Raw genomic sequence first — 15343 nt, forward strand, 5'->3', positions numbered from 1 at the left:
TATCTTGAAACAAATGTGGTTCATACAAAAAGACAACAGCCCATACATGGTTTTATTCATTTATTCTTTTTTACTTTGATGAACAGCAAAAGCAACGTTCCTCTGTCGAGTGTTTTACTGTAAACATGTTCTGACACAACAGTCCTCAAATTCCCCTAAAAGATTTACTAGATACAAAGTCTTCTTAGTCCATCTAAAAAAATAAAAAATAAAATTGGAGTTTTCTTGCCATTTAGATAGCAGTTGCTTATGCAACTTGCAGTGTTTTGGCAACGCTTGTGAGGCTGAAAAGGCAAAAAATACTTCAAATAACTGTATTTGTGCCTTTTTAGATGGACCAACAGGACTCTGTACTTGACAACTTAAGACGTTTTAAAAACCTGAATTACAACTTTAGGTGGGGAAACTGAAAACAAGCAGCAGTCATTTCCAACTACAGGTATACAAGTCTCCATATATTTTCCTGTACTTTTTGCAATTCAGCCCAGCTGCAAGATCATGTTAGTCAAGTGAACCCTGCGCAGGGTGTAATACATTAGCCAGTTAGGAAAACAATTCTTGCTTACACTCTGGGCCACAAACACAAAAACATAATTTTGTATGAAAATGTTAGAAAATAAACCTACTCCTACATAAGCTTAACGATAAAAAAAACAATGAGACTGTTTCAAAGCAAGAAATGGAGTCAAGGTCTGTAACATGATGCATTTCAATGCATTTTCACATAGCCGTCTTACAGCTGTTATCCACCCCCGTTTCAAGGCATATCTCCAGTGAAAAGACACTTTAAGAATCAGATGACATGAACTCCGAGAAACTATGCCACAACGTGAAAAGAGCAGGAACAAACAAGTGAGAAGCAACTTGTTGCACCAATTTTGGCTTTTAACTTATAAAAGAAGTGTCAAACGAAGTGTAAATACACTTGGCAGTATGTATGCAATTAACGCAGAATATAAATACAGCCACGTTTGGCTTAGTGAAAAAAAACATGCATATCAAAAACCCTTCATGCTCATTTCAAAGCCCCCCTCCCCGAGACTATACAGGTTTAATATAAAGCTTTTGTTGTTTTTAATATATCTAAAAGTATTCAAAGTACGGGCAAAGAAACTCATCAACTACTTTTGATTGACACATTTTTATTGTTTTTTTCCTTTAAATATACCTGATCTTCGGATTTTGGTCCTCTCCTTGCTCAACACATGAACACTACACATCGAGATGGGACACTGGTTATTCGGCTCAGTATGTCTAAGGGGTAAATGAATATCCACGAAGATAAAAGGGTTGCAGGTCTGACCTCCATCTACTGTTGACACTGGAGGAGACAAACTTGACCAGATGACTACCATGGCCGTATATTTCTGACTCCACGATACACCGAGTGAATGAATGCTCAACTATAAGCGGCTACTCTTCGTGTAGCGCATACCTGTAATGATGTTTGCCGTGGTCGACCGCCACGCTGCACAAATAGAGCAGAAGTGTTTCTCTTGTTGTCTGCACACGTGTATTATTCTGGTTACAAAATGGGATGTTTGAGGCAACTCACAGGTAAACGTCAGGGAGAAAAAAAAAAAAAAAAAGAAGGATGCTGATGGGACCTGCACACAATGACTGTTGTCAGCTCACTAACAGAAACAGGACAAATAAACATAGCGCACCTTCACTTTGTCTGTCCCCACACACACAAAAACTATATCACACATTCAAGCACACTACTCTTAATTCAGCCACTTTGTTCTCTCACTGCCATCGACAAGCACATATAACTGGGATCGGGCTGTATAGCTGTGATACAGGTGTGTGTGTGTTTTTCCAAAGACCCTGATGCTCTGCTTCTTAAGTGCAAAATCCAAGGTGTTCAGAGAGTTAGGTGTCAGTCTGAAAATTCCCACTTCGCTACGATGCCTCCCTCCCCCTTCTTTTCCTCCTCCCTCTAGACCAGCCGGGTAAGATCAGAAAGAGCAACAGTGAATATGATGCTGCAGCGGGCAGAGGGGGTGTAGTTGGTGGCATGTGTTCTAGCAGAAGTGGCGATATAACATTTGGTCACTGTAAGATTGGGTAGGTCCTGTGCACCGGGTGATCCACATATCACACCCCTGTTCAGTAAAGCCTCTTCTCAAATCTGTGGAGGCAAAGAAACCCCAAATCAGCTAGTGGAAACCAGTTCATGACAAGATGCATAGGCACTGTCTGTGCTACAGTGTATCATGCTTCACCCTCCATTTCTCTCAATGGGCTCACATATTACAAAATGAAACTCATGTTTTCTGAGGTAACATCAGGCAAGCAGCAGCACAGTTTCTTACAGACTTCTATGATTTTTTTTTTTTTCCTGTTTGCTGCTCTTTAGAAAGTAGAAAGATTAAGAAACTGCTGCCCATCTTTTACACACAGTCTACACAGCGTTTATATCAAGTAGCTAAAATATGACTAAAAGAAAAGACATTCTTTTGTGGGTTTTTGTACTTACGAGTGGAGTCCATGAACGCCACCCTCCACCTGTGCAGACAAGGTGCGCTTCTCAAACTTCAGCTCACCAGAGTACATCATGGAACTGTAAAAAACATACAAGCACCATCATACATATTGCTCATAAAAGCATCTCATAACCTTAAAAAACACACACACAACTCACCGAAGGACGGAAAGACTCTTTGCCCCTATATCTTGGCACCCATGTTGGATTCCTGCTATCAGGTATGGTACAAACTTGTGAATGGAGCCCTTGTCCTGGACTGAGCCCGACACACCCTGGGCAACCTTCACTTTGTCACCCTCACTGTGGACAACATATCACCAAATTCATATACATCCCAGTGGTTCACAATATTACAATAGCTGTACCTTTTAATAACCTCATACATACCTAAAATAGCGTTTCTGACTGCTAGTGCTTTTCTCCATTGCATCCAGTGAGCCCATACCACGATACTTTTTCAGTCGCACACCGTCTGCGAAGAAGTACTCTCCAGGAGCCTCGGTTGTGGCTGCTAGCAAGGAGCCCATCATAACTAGAGTAGGAGCAAATTTTTTGTGAAAGACAGCTCCACTTTATAGAAATCTTGACATTTCTTAAGACCTGTATGAAATATTAGCTTGAACAAACTGCACGCCACCATCTTTTAAACCTCACCAGTTGATGCACCGAGAGCTAAAGCCTTCACCACATGCCCCACAGTCTGAATGCCACCGTCAGCGATGACTGGCACACCGAAACGCCTAGCATACTCTGCCACCTTGTACACAGAGGTCCCCTGGGGTCGTCCACATGCCATGACTAGAAAGTAGAAAACACATCAAACGTGACTGCCATGTTGTTTTAAAAACACTAAGATGATGCACAACTTAGGACTGAAAAAAATGGCCAGATTTCTGCAACACCTCTGATCTGCTTTTGTTCGTTTGTTTGTTTTTTCGGTATAAACATGACCTAGTCTGAACATGAGACCGGTCCCCATGGCAACACAGAACAGAGGCCTCGGCAAATCACCATGACAACTAGGAGTGGTCTCAGGGTATTTGTTTCCACTAGCAACTGATGGCCTTTTCGTCTTAGCATGGCTCATGGCCGGAAAAAGGATCAGCACTTCTTTCTTTTTTTTTAAATTTATTTATAAATACTTATCACTACACTTAATTTCTATCATCATATCATGGTTTCCACACTGAATACCTTCTTGTGTGATGCAGATGGAGCCGCAGCCCATGCCAACTCTCAGAGCATCCACGCCGGCATCAATCAGATTTTTGGCCTGGGCTGCTGTGACCACTGTAGGAAAGGTGGAAGAGTGAAAACCATCAAGAAACGTGTGCAAAAAAAATGTATTTATTTATTTTGTTGTCATTTATGTCACTGTTCATAAAAGGCACAGCCATATAATACTCACTCCCCCCCACCAACAGACTCACCGTTTCCTCCCACCACTTGTAATTCTTGATACTTCTGCTTAATATAATTTATCATGTTGATCTGATACACCGAGTTTCCTTGTGAAGAGTCCTACAATAAAAAAAAAAAATAATAATAATAATGATAATAATAATAATAATTAGTATATATATATATATATATATATATATATATATATATATATATATATATATATATATATATATATATATTTATTTATTTTTTTTTTTTTTAAATAATGGTATAAACAGAATAAGTTTAAACCATAAAATAACACCTAATGAGTCTAAACAGACATTTGAATACAAGTAGAAACAATACCAACAGGTTCAGTCTTTGAATTTGATGACTCATTCTGAATGTCATGAAGTATTACAGCAGTTAGAAGATTATGTAATCTGCTTGAGAATTTTACTCTGTAATAATTAACATTTAGGCTACAATTTAAAAACAAAACACAGCAACAGGAAGTATGATTTGGGCTATAACATCAGTTTGTAATTTACCCGCAATACTGAATCTCACCACAAGGTGGTACCCATTCCATTTAGCTGTGTTTAGCTACAGTAGAGTGTTCTACACAGAATCTGACAGTTTCTCATCATGCATGATTAGTGCCTGTACTCTTTTTCGAGATCGGCCATTATATGGCCAATATTAGCAACAGCCACACCGCTAGGCTCTTCAGTGAAACCAGAATATGTTACAGGTTTCGTATCCTGTCACCATTTAATACTAGAGTCACCAACAGGCTTATTTTGACCCTTAGCATTTTAAAATTGACGTCAACGTTAAAATAAAACCCCATAATCTCATTGCATCTCATACTAAATTAGGGCTGCCACAAACGATTATTTTGATAGTCGACTAGTCACCGATTATTTTTGCGATTAGTCGACTAATCAGATCATGCATCCATTGGACGTAAAACGTACAGCTTTTCGCACCAGCATGCATCTGCTCTTATATAACTATCATTAGCTTACAGCTTTAAGTGTTTAGGGTATGTGCTAACTAAAAATAAAGACAAGATGATAGTTTATTAAATTTAATGAGATTTGCAGATTGTTTCGGTGAAGTTTAATAAACTCTTTGCTATCTAAAATATAACGGGACACCGGAGTATATTCTCGAACATCTCACACTTCTGATAATCAGTTGTCTGCTTGATGTTTATTTAGCCGTGTATAAACTATAACTTTAATCTCAGCCAAACCGATTTACTCAGGAACAAATAAAATACTAAAAAAAAGGCCAAACAATAACATTTTTACGTTATCTAAGTGACTTATATATGTTTAACCTGAGTAGCGAAAGACGGTGGTGGGTTTGAAAACGATTTGCAGGGAGTCCGGTGTTCTCACGGGCTCTAGTGAGCCTTGACCCCGGGTAGCTATCGAGCTAGTGGGTAACAGACGTCTCCGAAAACGTCGGAGCGCTTTTGAAAATATGCGGTGTCTTGATAAACTGAGCAGATATTTGAGGTTTACACAGCTACATTCTCGCCTGAAAATATGTTAAACGTTTATTTTGTGACCCAGAAAAAAATAATAAGAGTAATATTAAAACTAACTAGCTGCCGCCATTGTTGAAAACTGAGCAGGGCCGCGCTATGAATTCTGGGACACTGCTTCTTCTTCTTCTTCTGAGTTTAACGGCAGCTGGCATCCTTGTACATGCAGTGCTGCCATCTTCTGTTTCAGTCCGTCATTACACTCTTAAATCCTACTACTTATTCCTGCGTCTTTTGTGATCTTACAAAGCTTCAAACGACGCGTCGACTATTAAATCAGTCGTCGACGATTTTGATAGTCGACGTAATCGTGACTAGTCGACTAATCGTGGCAGCCTTATACTAAATCTCAGTTTCTGTTTAGCACACTGTAGTGTCAGTTTTAAAATGCAGACAATGACCAGTTCAATTCCTTTCAATGTAAGTGCCCTGTTTTAATACTTTCTTAATGTTAGTACCTCTTACTAACAAATCAGTTTTTCAAGTTTACTACAATAGTTTTTTTTTTTTCTTTTCAAGGCTAATTATTCAGATGTCTTATTGCGCTGTTTATAGTACGGTTTGTTTATCAATTCTAAAATATGTAAAAACATTAAAAAAAAAAAACTTAAAATCATTTTCAAAACTATTAAAACTAATAAAATATAAGCTTAAATATTTCTTAATTTCTTTCAGAAATTTACTTGATGAGAAAATTACACAAAAACGTTTCTTGCAGGACCGGGTCATGTCACGTGGTCGAGTCTCAATGCCTGTTAACAGAATTAAGTTGTCTTAATTCTGACTACATCATTTAAAATCCCCACTAAGAAGTGGTTTCATTTATTTTTTTCAAAAATGAGTGAGTGCGTGAAGCAGCACACTACCAAAAATATATGAACATCCCTTAGCCATGTGACAGTGGCCACCATTTAGATACAAGCTGCTCTAAAATTTAAAAATGAATCTTCTACAATACATCCAACTATGTGACCGATCATTATTAATGCACCAACCACAATCTAACTTTTTAAAAAGCACCAACCAGTACAACGACATCAACTCCAGCTTGCACCAGCAGGTCCAGTCTGTATTTGTCGTCCTCCCTGGTCCCGATAGCAGCACCACAGAGAAGCTGTTTGCGTGAGTCTTTGGAAGCGAGGGGGTACTCCCGGTTCTTCTTTAGATCCGTTCTGGCAATAATGGCCACTAGTTCATCGTTATCATTTACAATGGGAAGCTTGCCTGGTTACACAGAAAGTTAAAGTCGAGCTATTAAAATATGATAACCAGAAAGAAGTCCAACATCTATTACACAAATACTTTTTCTTTAATTCACCTTTTTTGCTGCGCTGCAGAATATCATTGGCTTCTTTTAGTGTAACACCAGCAGGAGCCACTACCAACTCCTCCCTCTTAGTCATAGCCTAAGAGAAGACAGGGTCAGTGTAAAAATAATCAAGTGAGTAAAGCCAAGTTTTTATAAATGACAGAGTCTCTTAAAAGCTACAAGAATACACACCTCCTCCAAAGGCTTGCCATGGTCTTTCTCAGAGAGGAAGTCGATATCTCTGGAGGTGACAATACCCACCAGTTTGCTGCCCATTTTTCCTGTCTCGGTCACAGGAATACCAGAGAAACCATGTCTAACTTTGGCCTCAAACACATCCCCGACTGTGTGGCGTGGACTCATAACAACTGGGTCTGTAATAAAACCCTGTTCGAACCTCTGGAAGCCAACAGAAACCAAAACAATTACTTTCCACTGTACATCTGTAATGCGGCAAAAAACAGCAAAAGCCAAAACACACCACACAAAAAAAAAATTGTTGTGAGCAGAAGCAGCAGAAAAACAGTAAGTAACACACGCACTAAAAATAACACACACGTGACACCATTACCATAGCCTATATAGGGACAAAATAACAAGAAGAGTCAAGAGCATGGCTCACACGACAGCTGAATTATATTGGTTGAGGTAAAGGTTAGCACCCTTTAATGTGTATAAATATTTGTACACAGTCACAGCTTACCTTGACCTTGCGGACCTCGTTGGCTTGGAATTCTGGTGTGCAGTTGTGGTGAATAATGCCAATGCCTCCCATTAGCTACCAAATTTTTAAAAAGAAAAAAAAAAAAAAGAATGAGATGTGTGCTTTTCAATTAAACAGTTACAGAAAAAAAACTGTGTCCTTAAGATGCTAGTTTCTTACCGCCATAGCTATTGCCATGGCCGACTCTGTCACAGTGTCCATGGGGGAGGAAATGAGAGGGGTTTTCAACGTAATCTTCCTGGTCAGTGCTGATGTCAGGTCCTGAAAGACAAGAAATAGGGGATTGGATTTTTTGCACGTGGTCCACCAGGGGGCAGAATGAACTAGACACTGTAAATATTCTTTCAGATCAGACACCAGAAGGACACAACAAGGTTAATACAAGCAAACTTTTATAAAAATGGGAGAACAATGGAGCCAATGTTAAGTTTAAAAAAAATGTTTTAAGCTTTAGATTTAGTTCATATTAGATATGAAATGCCTCCAAATTAAAAACAAAAAACACTGACGTAACATACTGTACGTAGCAACTGTTGTTTCTACCAGGGAGAGAAACATGACACTGTCTGGAAAAAACACAGGGATGAGCCACACTACAGTGTCTAACGACCAGGTTTACTTTTACTTATCGCCGATTCTCAAAACAACCAGCCTATTTTGTTTCAGTCCACTGAAAGTGAAAATAATAACATTCCACTAACATGGGAAACCAAGAAAGTGGCTCAACACTATCTGATGTAGACAAACTATGGCGGGTGCTTGCAGTTTTTTTTTGTAAGAGGTTCATGGTGAAGGCCAGAGAAAATGCCTAACGCCACTTTGCCAGAGAACACAACTGCACCAACCTGCTAAATTCTACTGTGAGGTATTAAAGCATGTGAGGAAGGCCACGACTGCAAACAATGTCCCAAAACACCACCACCCTACACACACACAGCACTACTTCATGCTTCTATCCCTCAAAGTATTTAGACTTATTTACTATTCAAGGTTGTGCAAGCATTTGTGTTATTTAAGCATGAATAGGTTCACTATCCTGAGAAAAACTAGGGCAGACCAAGACTGTGGAGAAAACAACTAGAACATAAAATGGCAGCCAGGCAAATATGTCCCATAGTAAAGAAAGCACTCTAAGTCTTAAGGAAACAGAAAGAGATTAAAACTAAATTAAACCCTTCAGATAGACAAAGCAGAGGAGAGAGATTTCCCGTAAAGCCCTGAGATTAACTCCCCTTTTGCCTGCTACAAGATGAGCAACTAACTGGACAAAAATGTGAACACAAGGGTAAGAGAGCAGCCAGTGGGTGACCACATCGAGGGGAAAAAAATAGCAAAGCAGGAAGAGACCAATTGATGCAGACTGTTTTAAAAGGGCAAAAAATATGACTCGGATTCCTCGTTCACCTGTGTATGCTACTCACCACTTCGTCAGAGGTAAAGTCGATGAAGCCAGGTAAAATCAGGAAATCGCTGAAAGACATAAGCAAAATGCAAAGTAAGGGGCTAATAGCAGCAGTTTAGCAGTATTGTGAGGTGTAAAACTCCAAAAACACTTCAGAAATATTCCAGGAGATGGTGTTCTACATGTTTCAGTGAAAGCTTGCAATGGCATGCCTAAGAAAACCAGATGAATTAAAGGATTTCACAACTTTGAGGAGTATCTCAAAGCAAACAGGGTGTACTGAACAAACAAATAAAAGTACTACAGATCAAAAATGGGGAAAAAAGGTTAAAGTAAACTGTAGTGATAACAGAACTATTTAGATCAGCAAAGAATGTGAATAGACTTCTGATTGTGATCAAGGCCTTGTGATAATCTGAGTATTTTTTTAAGTCAGAGTCCTTCAGAGTCACTCCTCTCCTTCTGTGTAATATTTTAAGCAAGGACAACAACCCATTTTTGGACGCTCTTGCACCTCATCGTGGTTTCCAGAAAATTACAAAGTGGCATTGTGGCTGAGTACAGACACTAAGTGCAGCTGGGTGCGTCCTCTACTTGGTAAAAAGCTACAGTTGACCTCTTTTCAGCTCCTGGCCTGTATAAACACAATAAGAGGCAGAAAGATGAGTGAAGCAGCGAGCGCCAGACGTGGGAATGATGTGTTTATTTTTCAGCTTGAGTCTGTATGTATTTTGTGGGTTTTTCGAGACGTTTATGGAAGAGAGAGGGAAAAAAAAAAAGCAGGGGACAAATGGAAATAAGGAAGAATAAGTGAAGCTTTATGCATCTAGTGAATGTTGGAGGAAACTATGAGGCAACAGTACACAAACATGTAAAGCGGGTCTAAATGAGAACAGGAGTTGAGAAATCTGGTAGAAGGCTTTGCCTATCCTCACTTTAAAGCGCAAAACGGGACAAGCAAAAAGTCCAAGGAACATCTGCTGTCATTTAGCACAAGCCACAAACCGCAGCTGCAGCACACAGACTATACTGTCTGGTTACTGCTGACTTGGGGTCAGCAGTAACCCAATTGCCGTGTTGGCTTTGACTCCTAAAGAAAACACTGGCTCGGCCATATCTCACAGGTTTCATTTGAATGTTAAATGTAGACAAATCTACCATGCTAATGGTTTCAAAGTAAAACCAAAGGCCACAACTGGCCTTCACCTGCCAGCTTTTTTGCTGGCACTGAAGTTATTAGTTTTGTCTATTGTCACAGGTTTTAGCTGCATTGTATTATTATTATTTTTTGGGCGGGGTTTAGTTAGATTTCAGAGCTTGGTTGAGGGTAAAACTGAAACTGATTTTGAAAGACAAAGCACAGAAACGAAGCTCTGGAGGTATCAAGGTTGGTACAGAACTATGTACCCACATCCTAAAATACTATTATTAACTATTATTTAAGTGAATTGGTACAGGTTAGATCTCTGTATCCGAGTCACCTCCCTTTATTAAAACTGGCTACCAAAGAAACATTTCATTACTATTTAAAGATCATGTCATGCTTAAAATATTTCCGCCCTTAGCCTGAGGTAACTTTGGCTAAGTTTTACCCTACGCCATTATCAGGTTCAAGGAGAACGCTTCCACGCAAGTTCCGCTTACCAGCTTTAACATTTAAAACAATTTTGAAAGTGTACACTCGGCTCCAAGTCTCAAAAGTTCACACATTTATTTATATAGCTTGAATTAAACGGGTTAATTAAAGCCTGCAGCTTTGTGTGGATGGCAGTGACCTCATATGCAACCACAGTAAACACCCTGTTTATGTCAGAAAGCTGCATTAGAACAGAGACATGTACAGGAAGGAACCTGTAGATGTACTGAACAGCGTCAGCATCTAAAACTCTCTTTTGTGTGCTCTTAACACCGCCTTTAACGGACAGTCGATATACAGGCAGTCGTGCAACGATACTTTGAGGGCCATTACAGGAAGAAAAGGTGTGAAAGTAGACTTGACTGGGGCAAAATGTTGACACATCATATTCAGAACAAGGTTGCTGCATCTGGTATAGCAGGAAGCTGCCACTCACAGAACTCTGATTCTGTCTTCCTGCATCTGTGTATCAGTTTCCCTGTGTGACTACTTCCTCCAAGAAAAGAAAATAGTTTGTAATCAAATATTTTTTTCATTCATATCAAAAAATATTAAGGCAGACTATATATATGCTGAGTCAGCTATCTGCATTGCGTTAATTAGGAGGTCGAGAGACTGATCTGAATTTCATTCTTATCAATTACCCCTGAAATTCACATGATATCAATTCAGGCAGTCACGTTTGCAACCTTTCCCTCCACACGTGACGCTCCTGCTTAAAATGCACCATAATAATTTTTACTCAGATTCTACAAAGCAAGACTGGCATGGTTAGAGCAAAGAGTTCTAAGATGTTCCGCTGATAAAGCCTTCCAACGACACAACATCTAATGGTCCTAATGATATAACACCTTAAGCATTGATTAAGCACCAATTCTAAGAACAAATATATAAATAAAAATATATACATAAAAAAAATTAAGCACAGCACTATAGGGAACTTATGAATGCAGGCAAGATTAAATTGGTTATTTATAAGTGCCAAACAACCACTACAGCTTGCTTTGTTCATTTATGGCTATGAAAATAAAAGGCTATTTACAAGAGTTAATGAAGGAAAATAATTCTACACAAAATGCAGCATGAGCATGTCTATACAGCATGTCATCAGAATGCCAAGCAGAGGAGTGCAAGAATTGCAAGAGGTCAGAAATGAGTGCTTAATGAGCGCTTTTATCAGAAGTATTCATGCTAAAGAGCACAAGCTGCTCCGTCATGCTTTCTGCATTTACAGGACAGGTCACACACTTTGATGATTAGTTGAAGTTAATAAAGCAGCCATGTCCCCTGAAAGCAATTTTCATTCCCATGACCCAAATCAAGTTAAGAATTTCACAAAGCCCTATATCTACCATCTGCCTTCATGCACCGCGGTTCATGGGATTTTTGATATAGTTTGTTGCAGTCAAAATAAAGTTGCTGTAGAAGGACAATTATTTGCTTCTCCTTTATGAATTCGCTATTTAGATAGATCAAGGATTTTCAGTTTGAAGGTGACTGTTTTTTTTCTTTTACTCACTTGTAAGTCAACCCATCTCCTTTAGAGCATAGCTCTTCAGCCGTTTGACCATCGGAGACAACACACTGTTGGTCAGATCTGCCGGTTCAAAACGTGTTGGCCATTACAAAGCACTGGTGCTTACACTCCACCCACCACTTCGCAAAAGTTTTTTTTTTTCTTTTTTTAAATGAGGAAACCTTACTTTGAAATTAATGAAAACATTTTCAAGAAAAACAAACGAAACAAAAACTTTGCAATGAAGGGAAACTTACTTGTATGTTAGACCACCTCCAGTGGAGAAGAGCTGCTGTGCCGAGAGCCCATCATCAGGAATGTAGCCTGTGCCACCACTTATTAGGTAATCTGCCATGCTGTCAAATGACCAAAACAAAGCCACTCCAATCAGCTGTTTTAACGCCAACACTCAACATCAGGATGTTCATCTACAGACAGTGTAATGACGCTCTGCAGGAAGACTGCACAGCCACTGTGCAGCAGGGGCTTTGGTGGGTGACCTTCTCACAGGAAGGTATAACCATGGCAACATCAACATCCCCCGCCAGCCAGGGGTCAGTGCGCCTGCGTGACAGGTGCTTCCCCCATAAATAATCCTTTACTAAACTTCCAGCCTTGCTGGTGGTACTTAAGATGATATAACCTTTTAAACCCAAAACAGGGGACACTCGGAAACCCACAACACTTCTACGGGTAAATACCACAGCTTTGCCACAACTCACTAAATTAAAAACTAAAATAAAAATCGAGTCTCTGCTGAAGGGAGACGTGTAATACAAATATTAAGCACGTTATTATTAAATAACTAATCTAATGCCAAACAAACCGCACACGAGGCAGATAACGGTGCACTACTCCCCACACCATCGCGTGTGAAGGAAAACATGGCCGGGTGACCCACTAACATATAACGGCACCATTCCATATTAGCTAATCATGCATGCTTTCGATTTTTAAGGAATTAAATGCAAAACAGTGGAGTTAAAAGATATGGATTAAATGTCAGAAGAACACAGTAACCTCAAAACGCCGTGTCATCTACACTTGCGCGATAACGTTTACTCCCCTAGTGACCCACATTGCATTATCAGTTGCTAGCAAACATTAGCTGCTTACGCTGCACGCCGGGAGTTAGCAAAAACATGGCAGTCAGACCTGCCTTTGTTTATACAGAGATGCGACTACGCATCATCCGTGTAACCTTATCCATGCTATCGAGGACCCCCACATCTCTCATTTTCCAGAAGATATAACGGGTTATTTCATTTTAGCAACAGACCACCCGCTGCACATCGCTCACATGCTTATGAATTACCTTGGGTTTCAAATCACTACTCATTAAGAGTTAGCAAACGTTAGCTAACAGGTGAACCTTACTCCCAAGGTTGGCGTTTGAGTGTTTAAACCACGTCGAATAAAAAATTTAAAAAAAAAAAAACGCATTCTAATACTTGGTAAATATTTTGATCCATTTTATATGGAATAAACCCCCTGGTATATCAGGCGATCGGTGATATTTCATAAGACTTTTTGAGCGAGTTTGGTGCTGCGTTCAGTGGCATATGTTGCATCTTCCTAAAACATGTGGCTGCATAAAGGTTGCAAGACCGTATCTAGCATTTCCAGAAACGTAAAGTTTAGTTTGTTTACTTCCACTTGAACCAAGTTCATTGCTACTACTGATATTAAAATTATGTGAATAACACCGTTATAATTTAACTGTTCAAAAATACATAATCACTCAATGAAGTCAGTCTATCGAGTCAAGCTATTAGCCTAAAGTAATAGTAAACCATTACCAGCTATACGTAGGACTGAAAGCCTTATCACCACGAGTGTTTTAACAACCAGCTTGCACTTGTACTAAACACTAAGAGGTAATTATAAGTAATAAATTAACTGATAAGCTGGCCAAGTCAATCAGTCGTTAATGTTTGACACAAATAATGTTTGACACAAATAATGATGTTTTCCCAATAGCGTCACAGATTCAGTTTTGGATACTCTCGTGGATATTAATATTGCCCCATTAAGAGTCATGCCTGCACGAAAAAAAATAAATATCCTGCTCACTTAACAATAAAACAGTTATTAAAAAAACAAAAACAAAAAAAACGAAAAACAAACATCCCAAAGTTTTCACGAGCTGCATCCTGGTTATACGTTGGACTATACGTGCAGACATGTGGGAGAAACCGTTAGCATTTAGCATTAGCTATTCTGTTATTTTAGCTTCGCTTGTGGGGAAAAAAAACAAGGCTCCCGACACTCTAAAACAAGCTTCTTATCTTTTTAAACCAGTAAGCGAAAGCAAGTTAAACTACGCATCTTGTCTGCTATGGTAAACTCTCAACATCTTTTGCTGAGTACGGTTAGCTAGCTACCTCATTGAGCGGATGCCCACGCTGGCCAAAAAGGAGGCAACTTTCCAGCTGTAGACTGAGAGCAATTAAAAGAGAAAGCAGTTTGTTCCCGTTACCTCGAAAGACAAACTGGATTTTTTTTAAGCCAAAAAAAAAAAAAACCCAGCAGTCTTTTGTGGCTCTAAGATGTAAACGTCAGCGGTGAAGCCAGTCAAGAAGTGATTGCCTGTCGCTGTCTTCAGACAGTGCGTGTTGGTGTTATATATTAGCAGCAGCGTCACATCCCCTCTCCCCTTCAGGCGAGTTTAACCCTGTGCTTCCTGCGACCCTGAAATCAGGACCAATAACTGGAATCAAAGTAGCAACACGGGCTAAGGTGAAACGTTTACTACACGGAAATGCAGCCAGACTAGTTTTATCACTAACATTTTGTCAGCCTGCCCACAGCATAGTGACAAATCACAGTTATAACCATGCAGTCTTTATATTCAGCTTTAAACACTGGCAGTTTTTCTTTCGCTTAAAAATGGCCCCTTTTTTGTATTGGTTGGTGAAATCACTAATGTGTAAATGTATGTGTAAATCATCCTCATGTGTTACTACTAAATATAGGTTATATTGGTGTAAATACAACGCTTGGTAGAATAAGGCAGAGAAGCCTGAATGGCGATTGATCCTACATAGTGCATGAGCATGAACTTTAATCAGAATCAGAATCAGAATCGTGTTTATTGGCCAAGTATATGTGCAGACAAATACAAGGAATTTGGTTCCGGTAGATGGTGGCTCTCAAGCACAGCAATGTAAAACACACACACACACACACACACACGCACACACACGTGTCTATATATACATTACACATGTATACACATGTATACACAAAGCTGTGTAAACCAACTATAAATAACAAAGTGAAAGTGAAAATCTGGTGGGTATAGACAGTTCTTTCATATCA

General features: G+C 39.4%; 2 protein-coding genes across 7 annotated transcripts in view; one reads left to right on the forward strand and one right to left on the reverse strand.

The window, feature by feature from the left end:
- Positions 1 to 45: 45 nt before the first annotated feature.
- On the reverse strand, positions 46 to 14694 carry impdh1b (IMP (inosine 5'-monophosphate) dehydrogenase 1b). Of its 6 annotated transcripts, none has more exons than XM_025899404.1 (17): positions 14407 to 14694; positions 12280 to 12378; positions 12026 to 12103; positions 8890 to 8938; positions 7628 to 7729; positions 7448 to 7522; positions 7316 to 7321; positions 6937 to 7143; positions 6754 to 6841; positions 6460 to 6659; positions 3922 to 4012; positions 3686 to 3781; positions 3146 to 3289; positions 2879 to 3023; positions 2648 to 2791; positions 2483 to 2566; positions 46 to 2134 (listed from the first exon to the last, which is right to left on the reverse strand). In XM_025899404.1, the coding sequence occupies exons 1-17, from the start codon at positions 14409 to 14411 to the stop codon at positions 2113 to 2115; spliced, it is 1635 nt and encodes a 544-aa protein (XP_025755189.1). In that variant the 5' UTR covers positions 14412 to 14694; the 3' UTR covers positions 46 to 2112. The 6 variants fall into 6 exon arrangements, with proteins under 6 accessions (XP_025755189.1, XP_025755190.1, XP_025755191.1 ...); XM_025899405.1 differs by having other exon boundaries at positions 14502 to 14693; XM_025899406.1 differs by lacking the exon at positions 12026 to 12103 and having other exon boundaries at positions 14407 to 14688.
- The window catches only part of si:dkey-159a18.1 (sortilin), a 37898-nt gene continuing 35252 nt past the window's right edge, over positions 12698 to 15343 (forward strand). Inside the window, exon 1 of the mRNA XM_025899401.1 lies at positions 12698 to 12715. The gene's annotated coding sequence lies outside the window, so the exon portion shown is untranslated. The remainder of the gene's footprint in view (positions 12716 to 15343) is intronic.

The sequence above is a fragment of the Oreochromis niloticus genome, linkage group LG17 (assembly GCF_001858045.2).
Source record: "Oreochromis niloticus isolate F11D_XX linkage group LG17, O_niloticus_UMD_NMBU, whole genome shotgun sequence".
Taxonomy (NCBI): Eukaryota; Metazoa; Chordata; class Actinopteri; order Cichliformes; family Cichlidae; genus Oreochromis; species Oreochromis niloticus.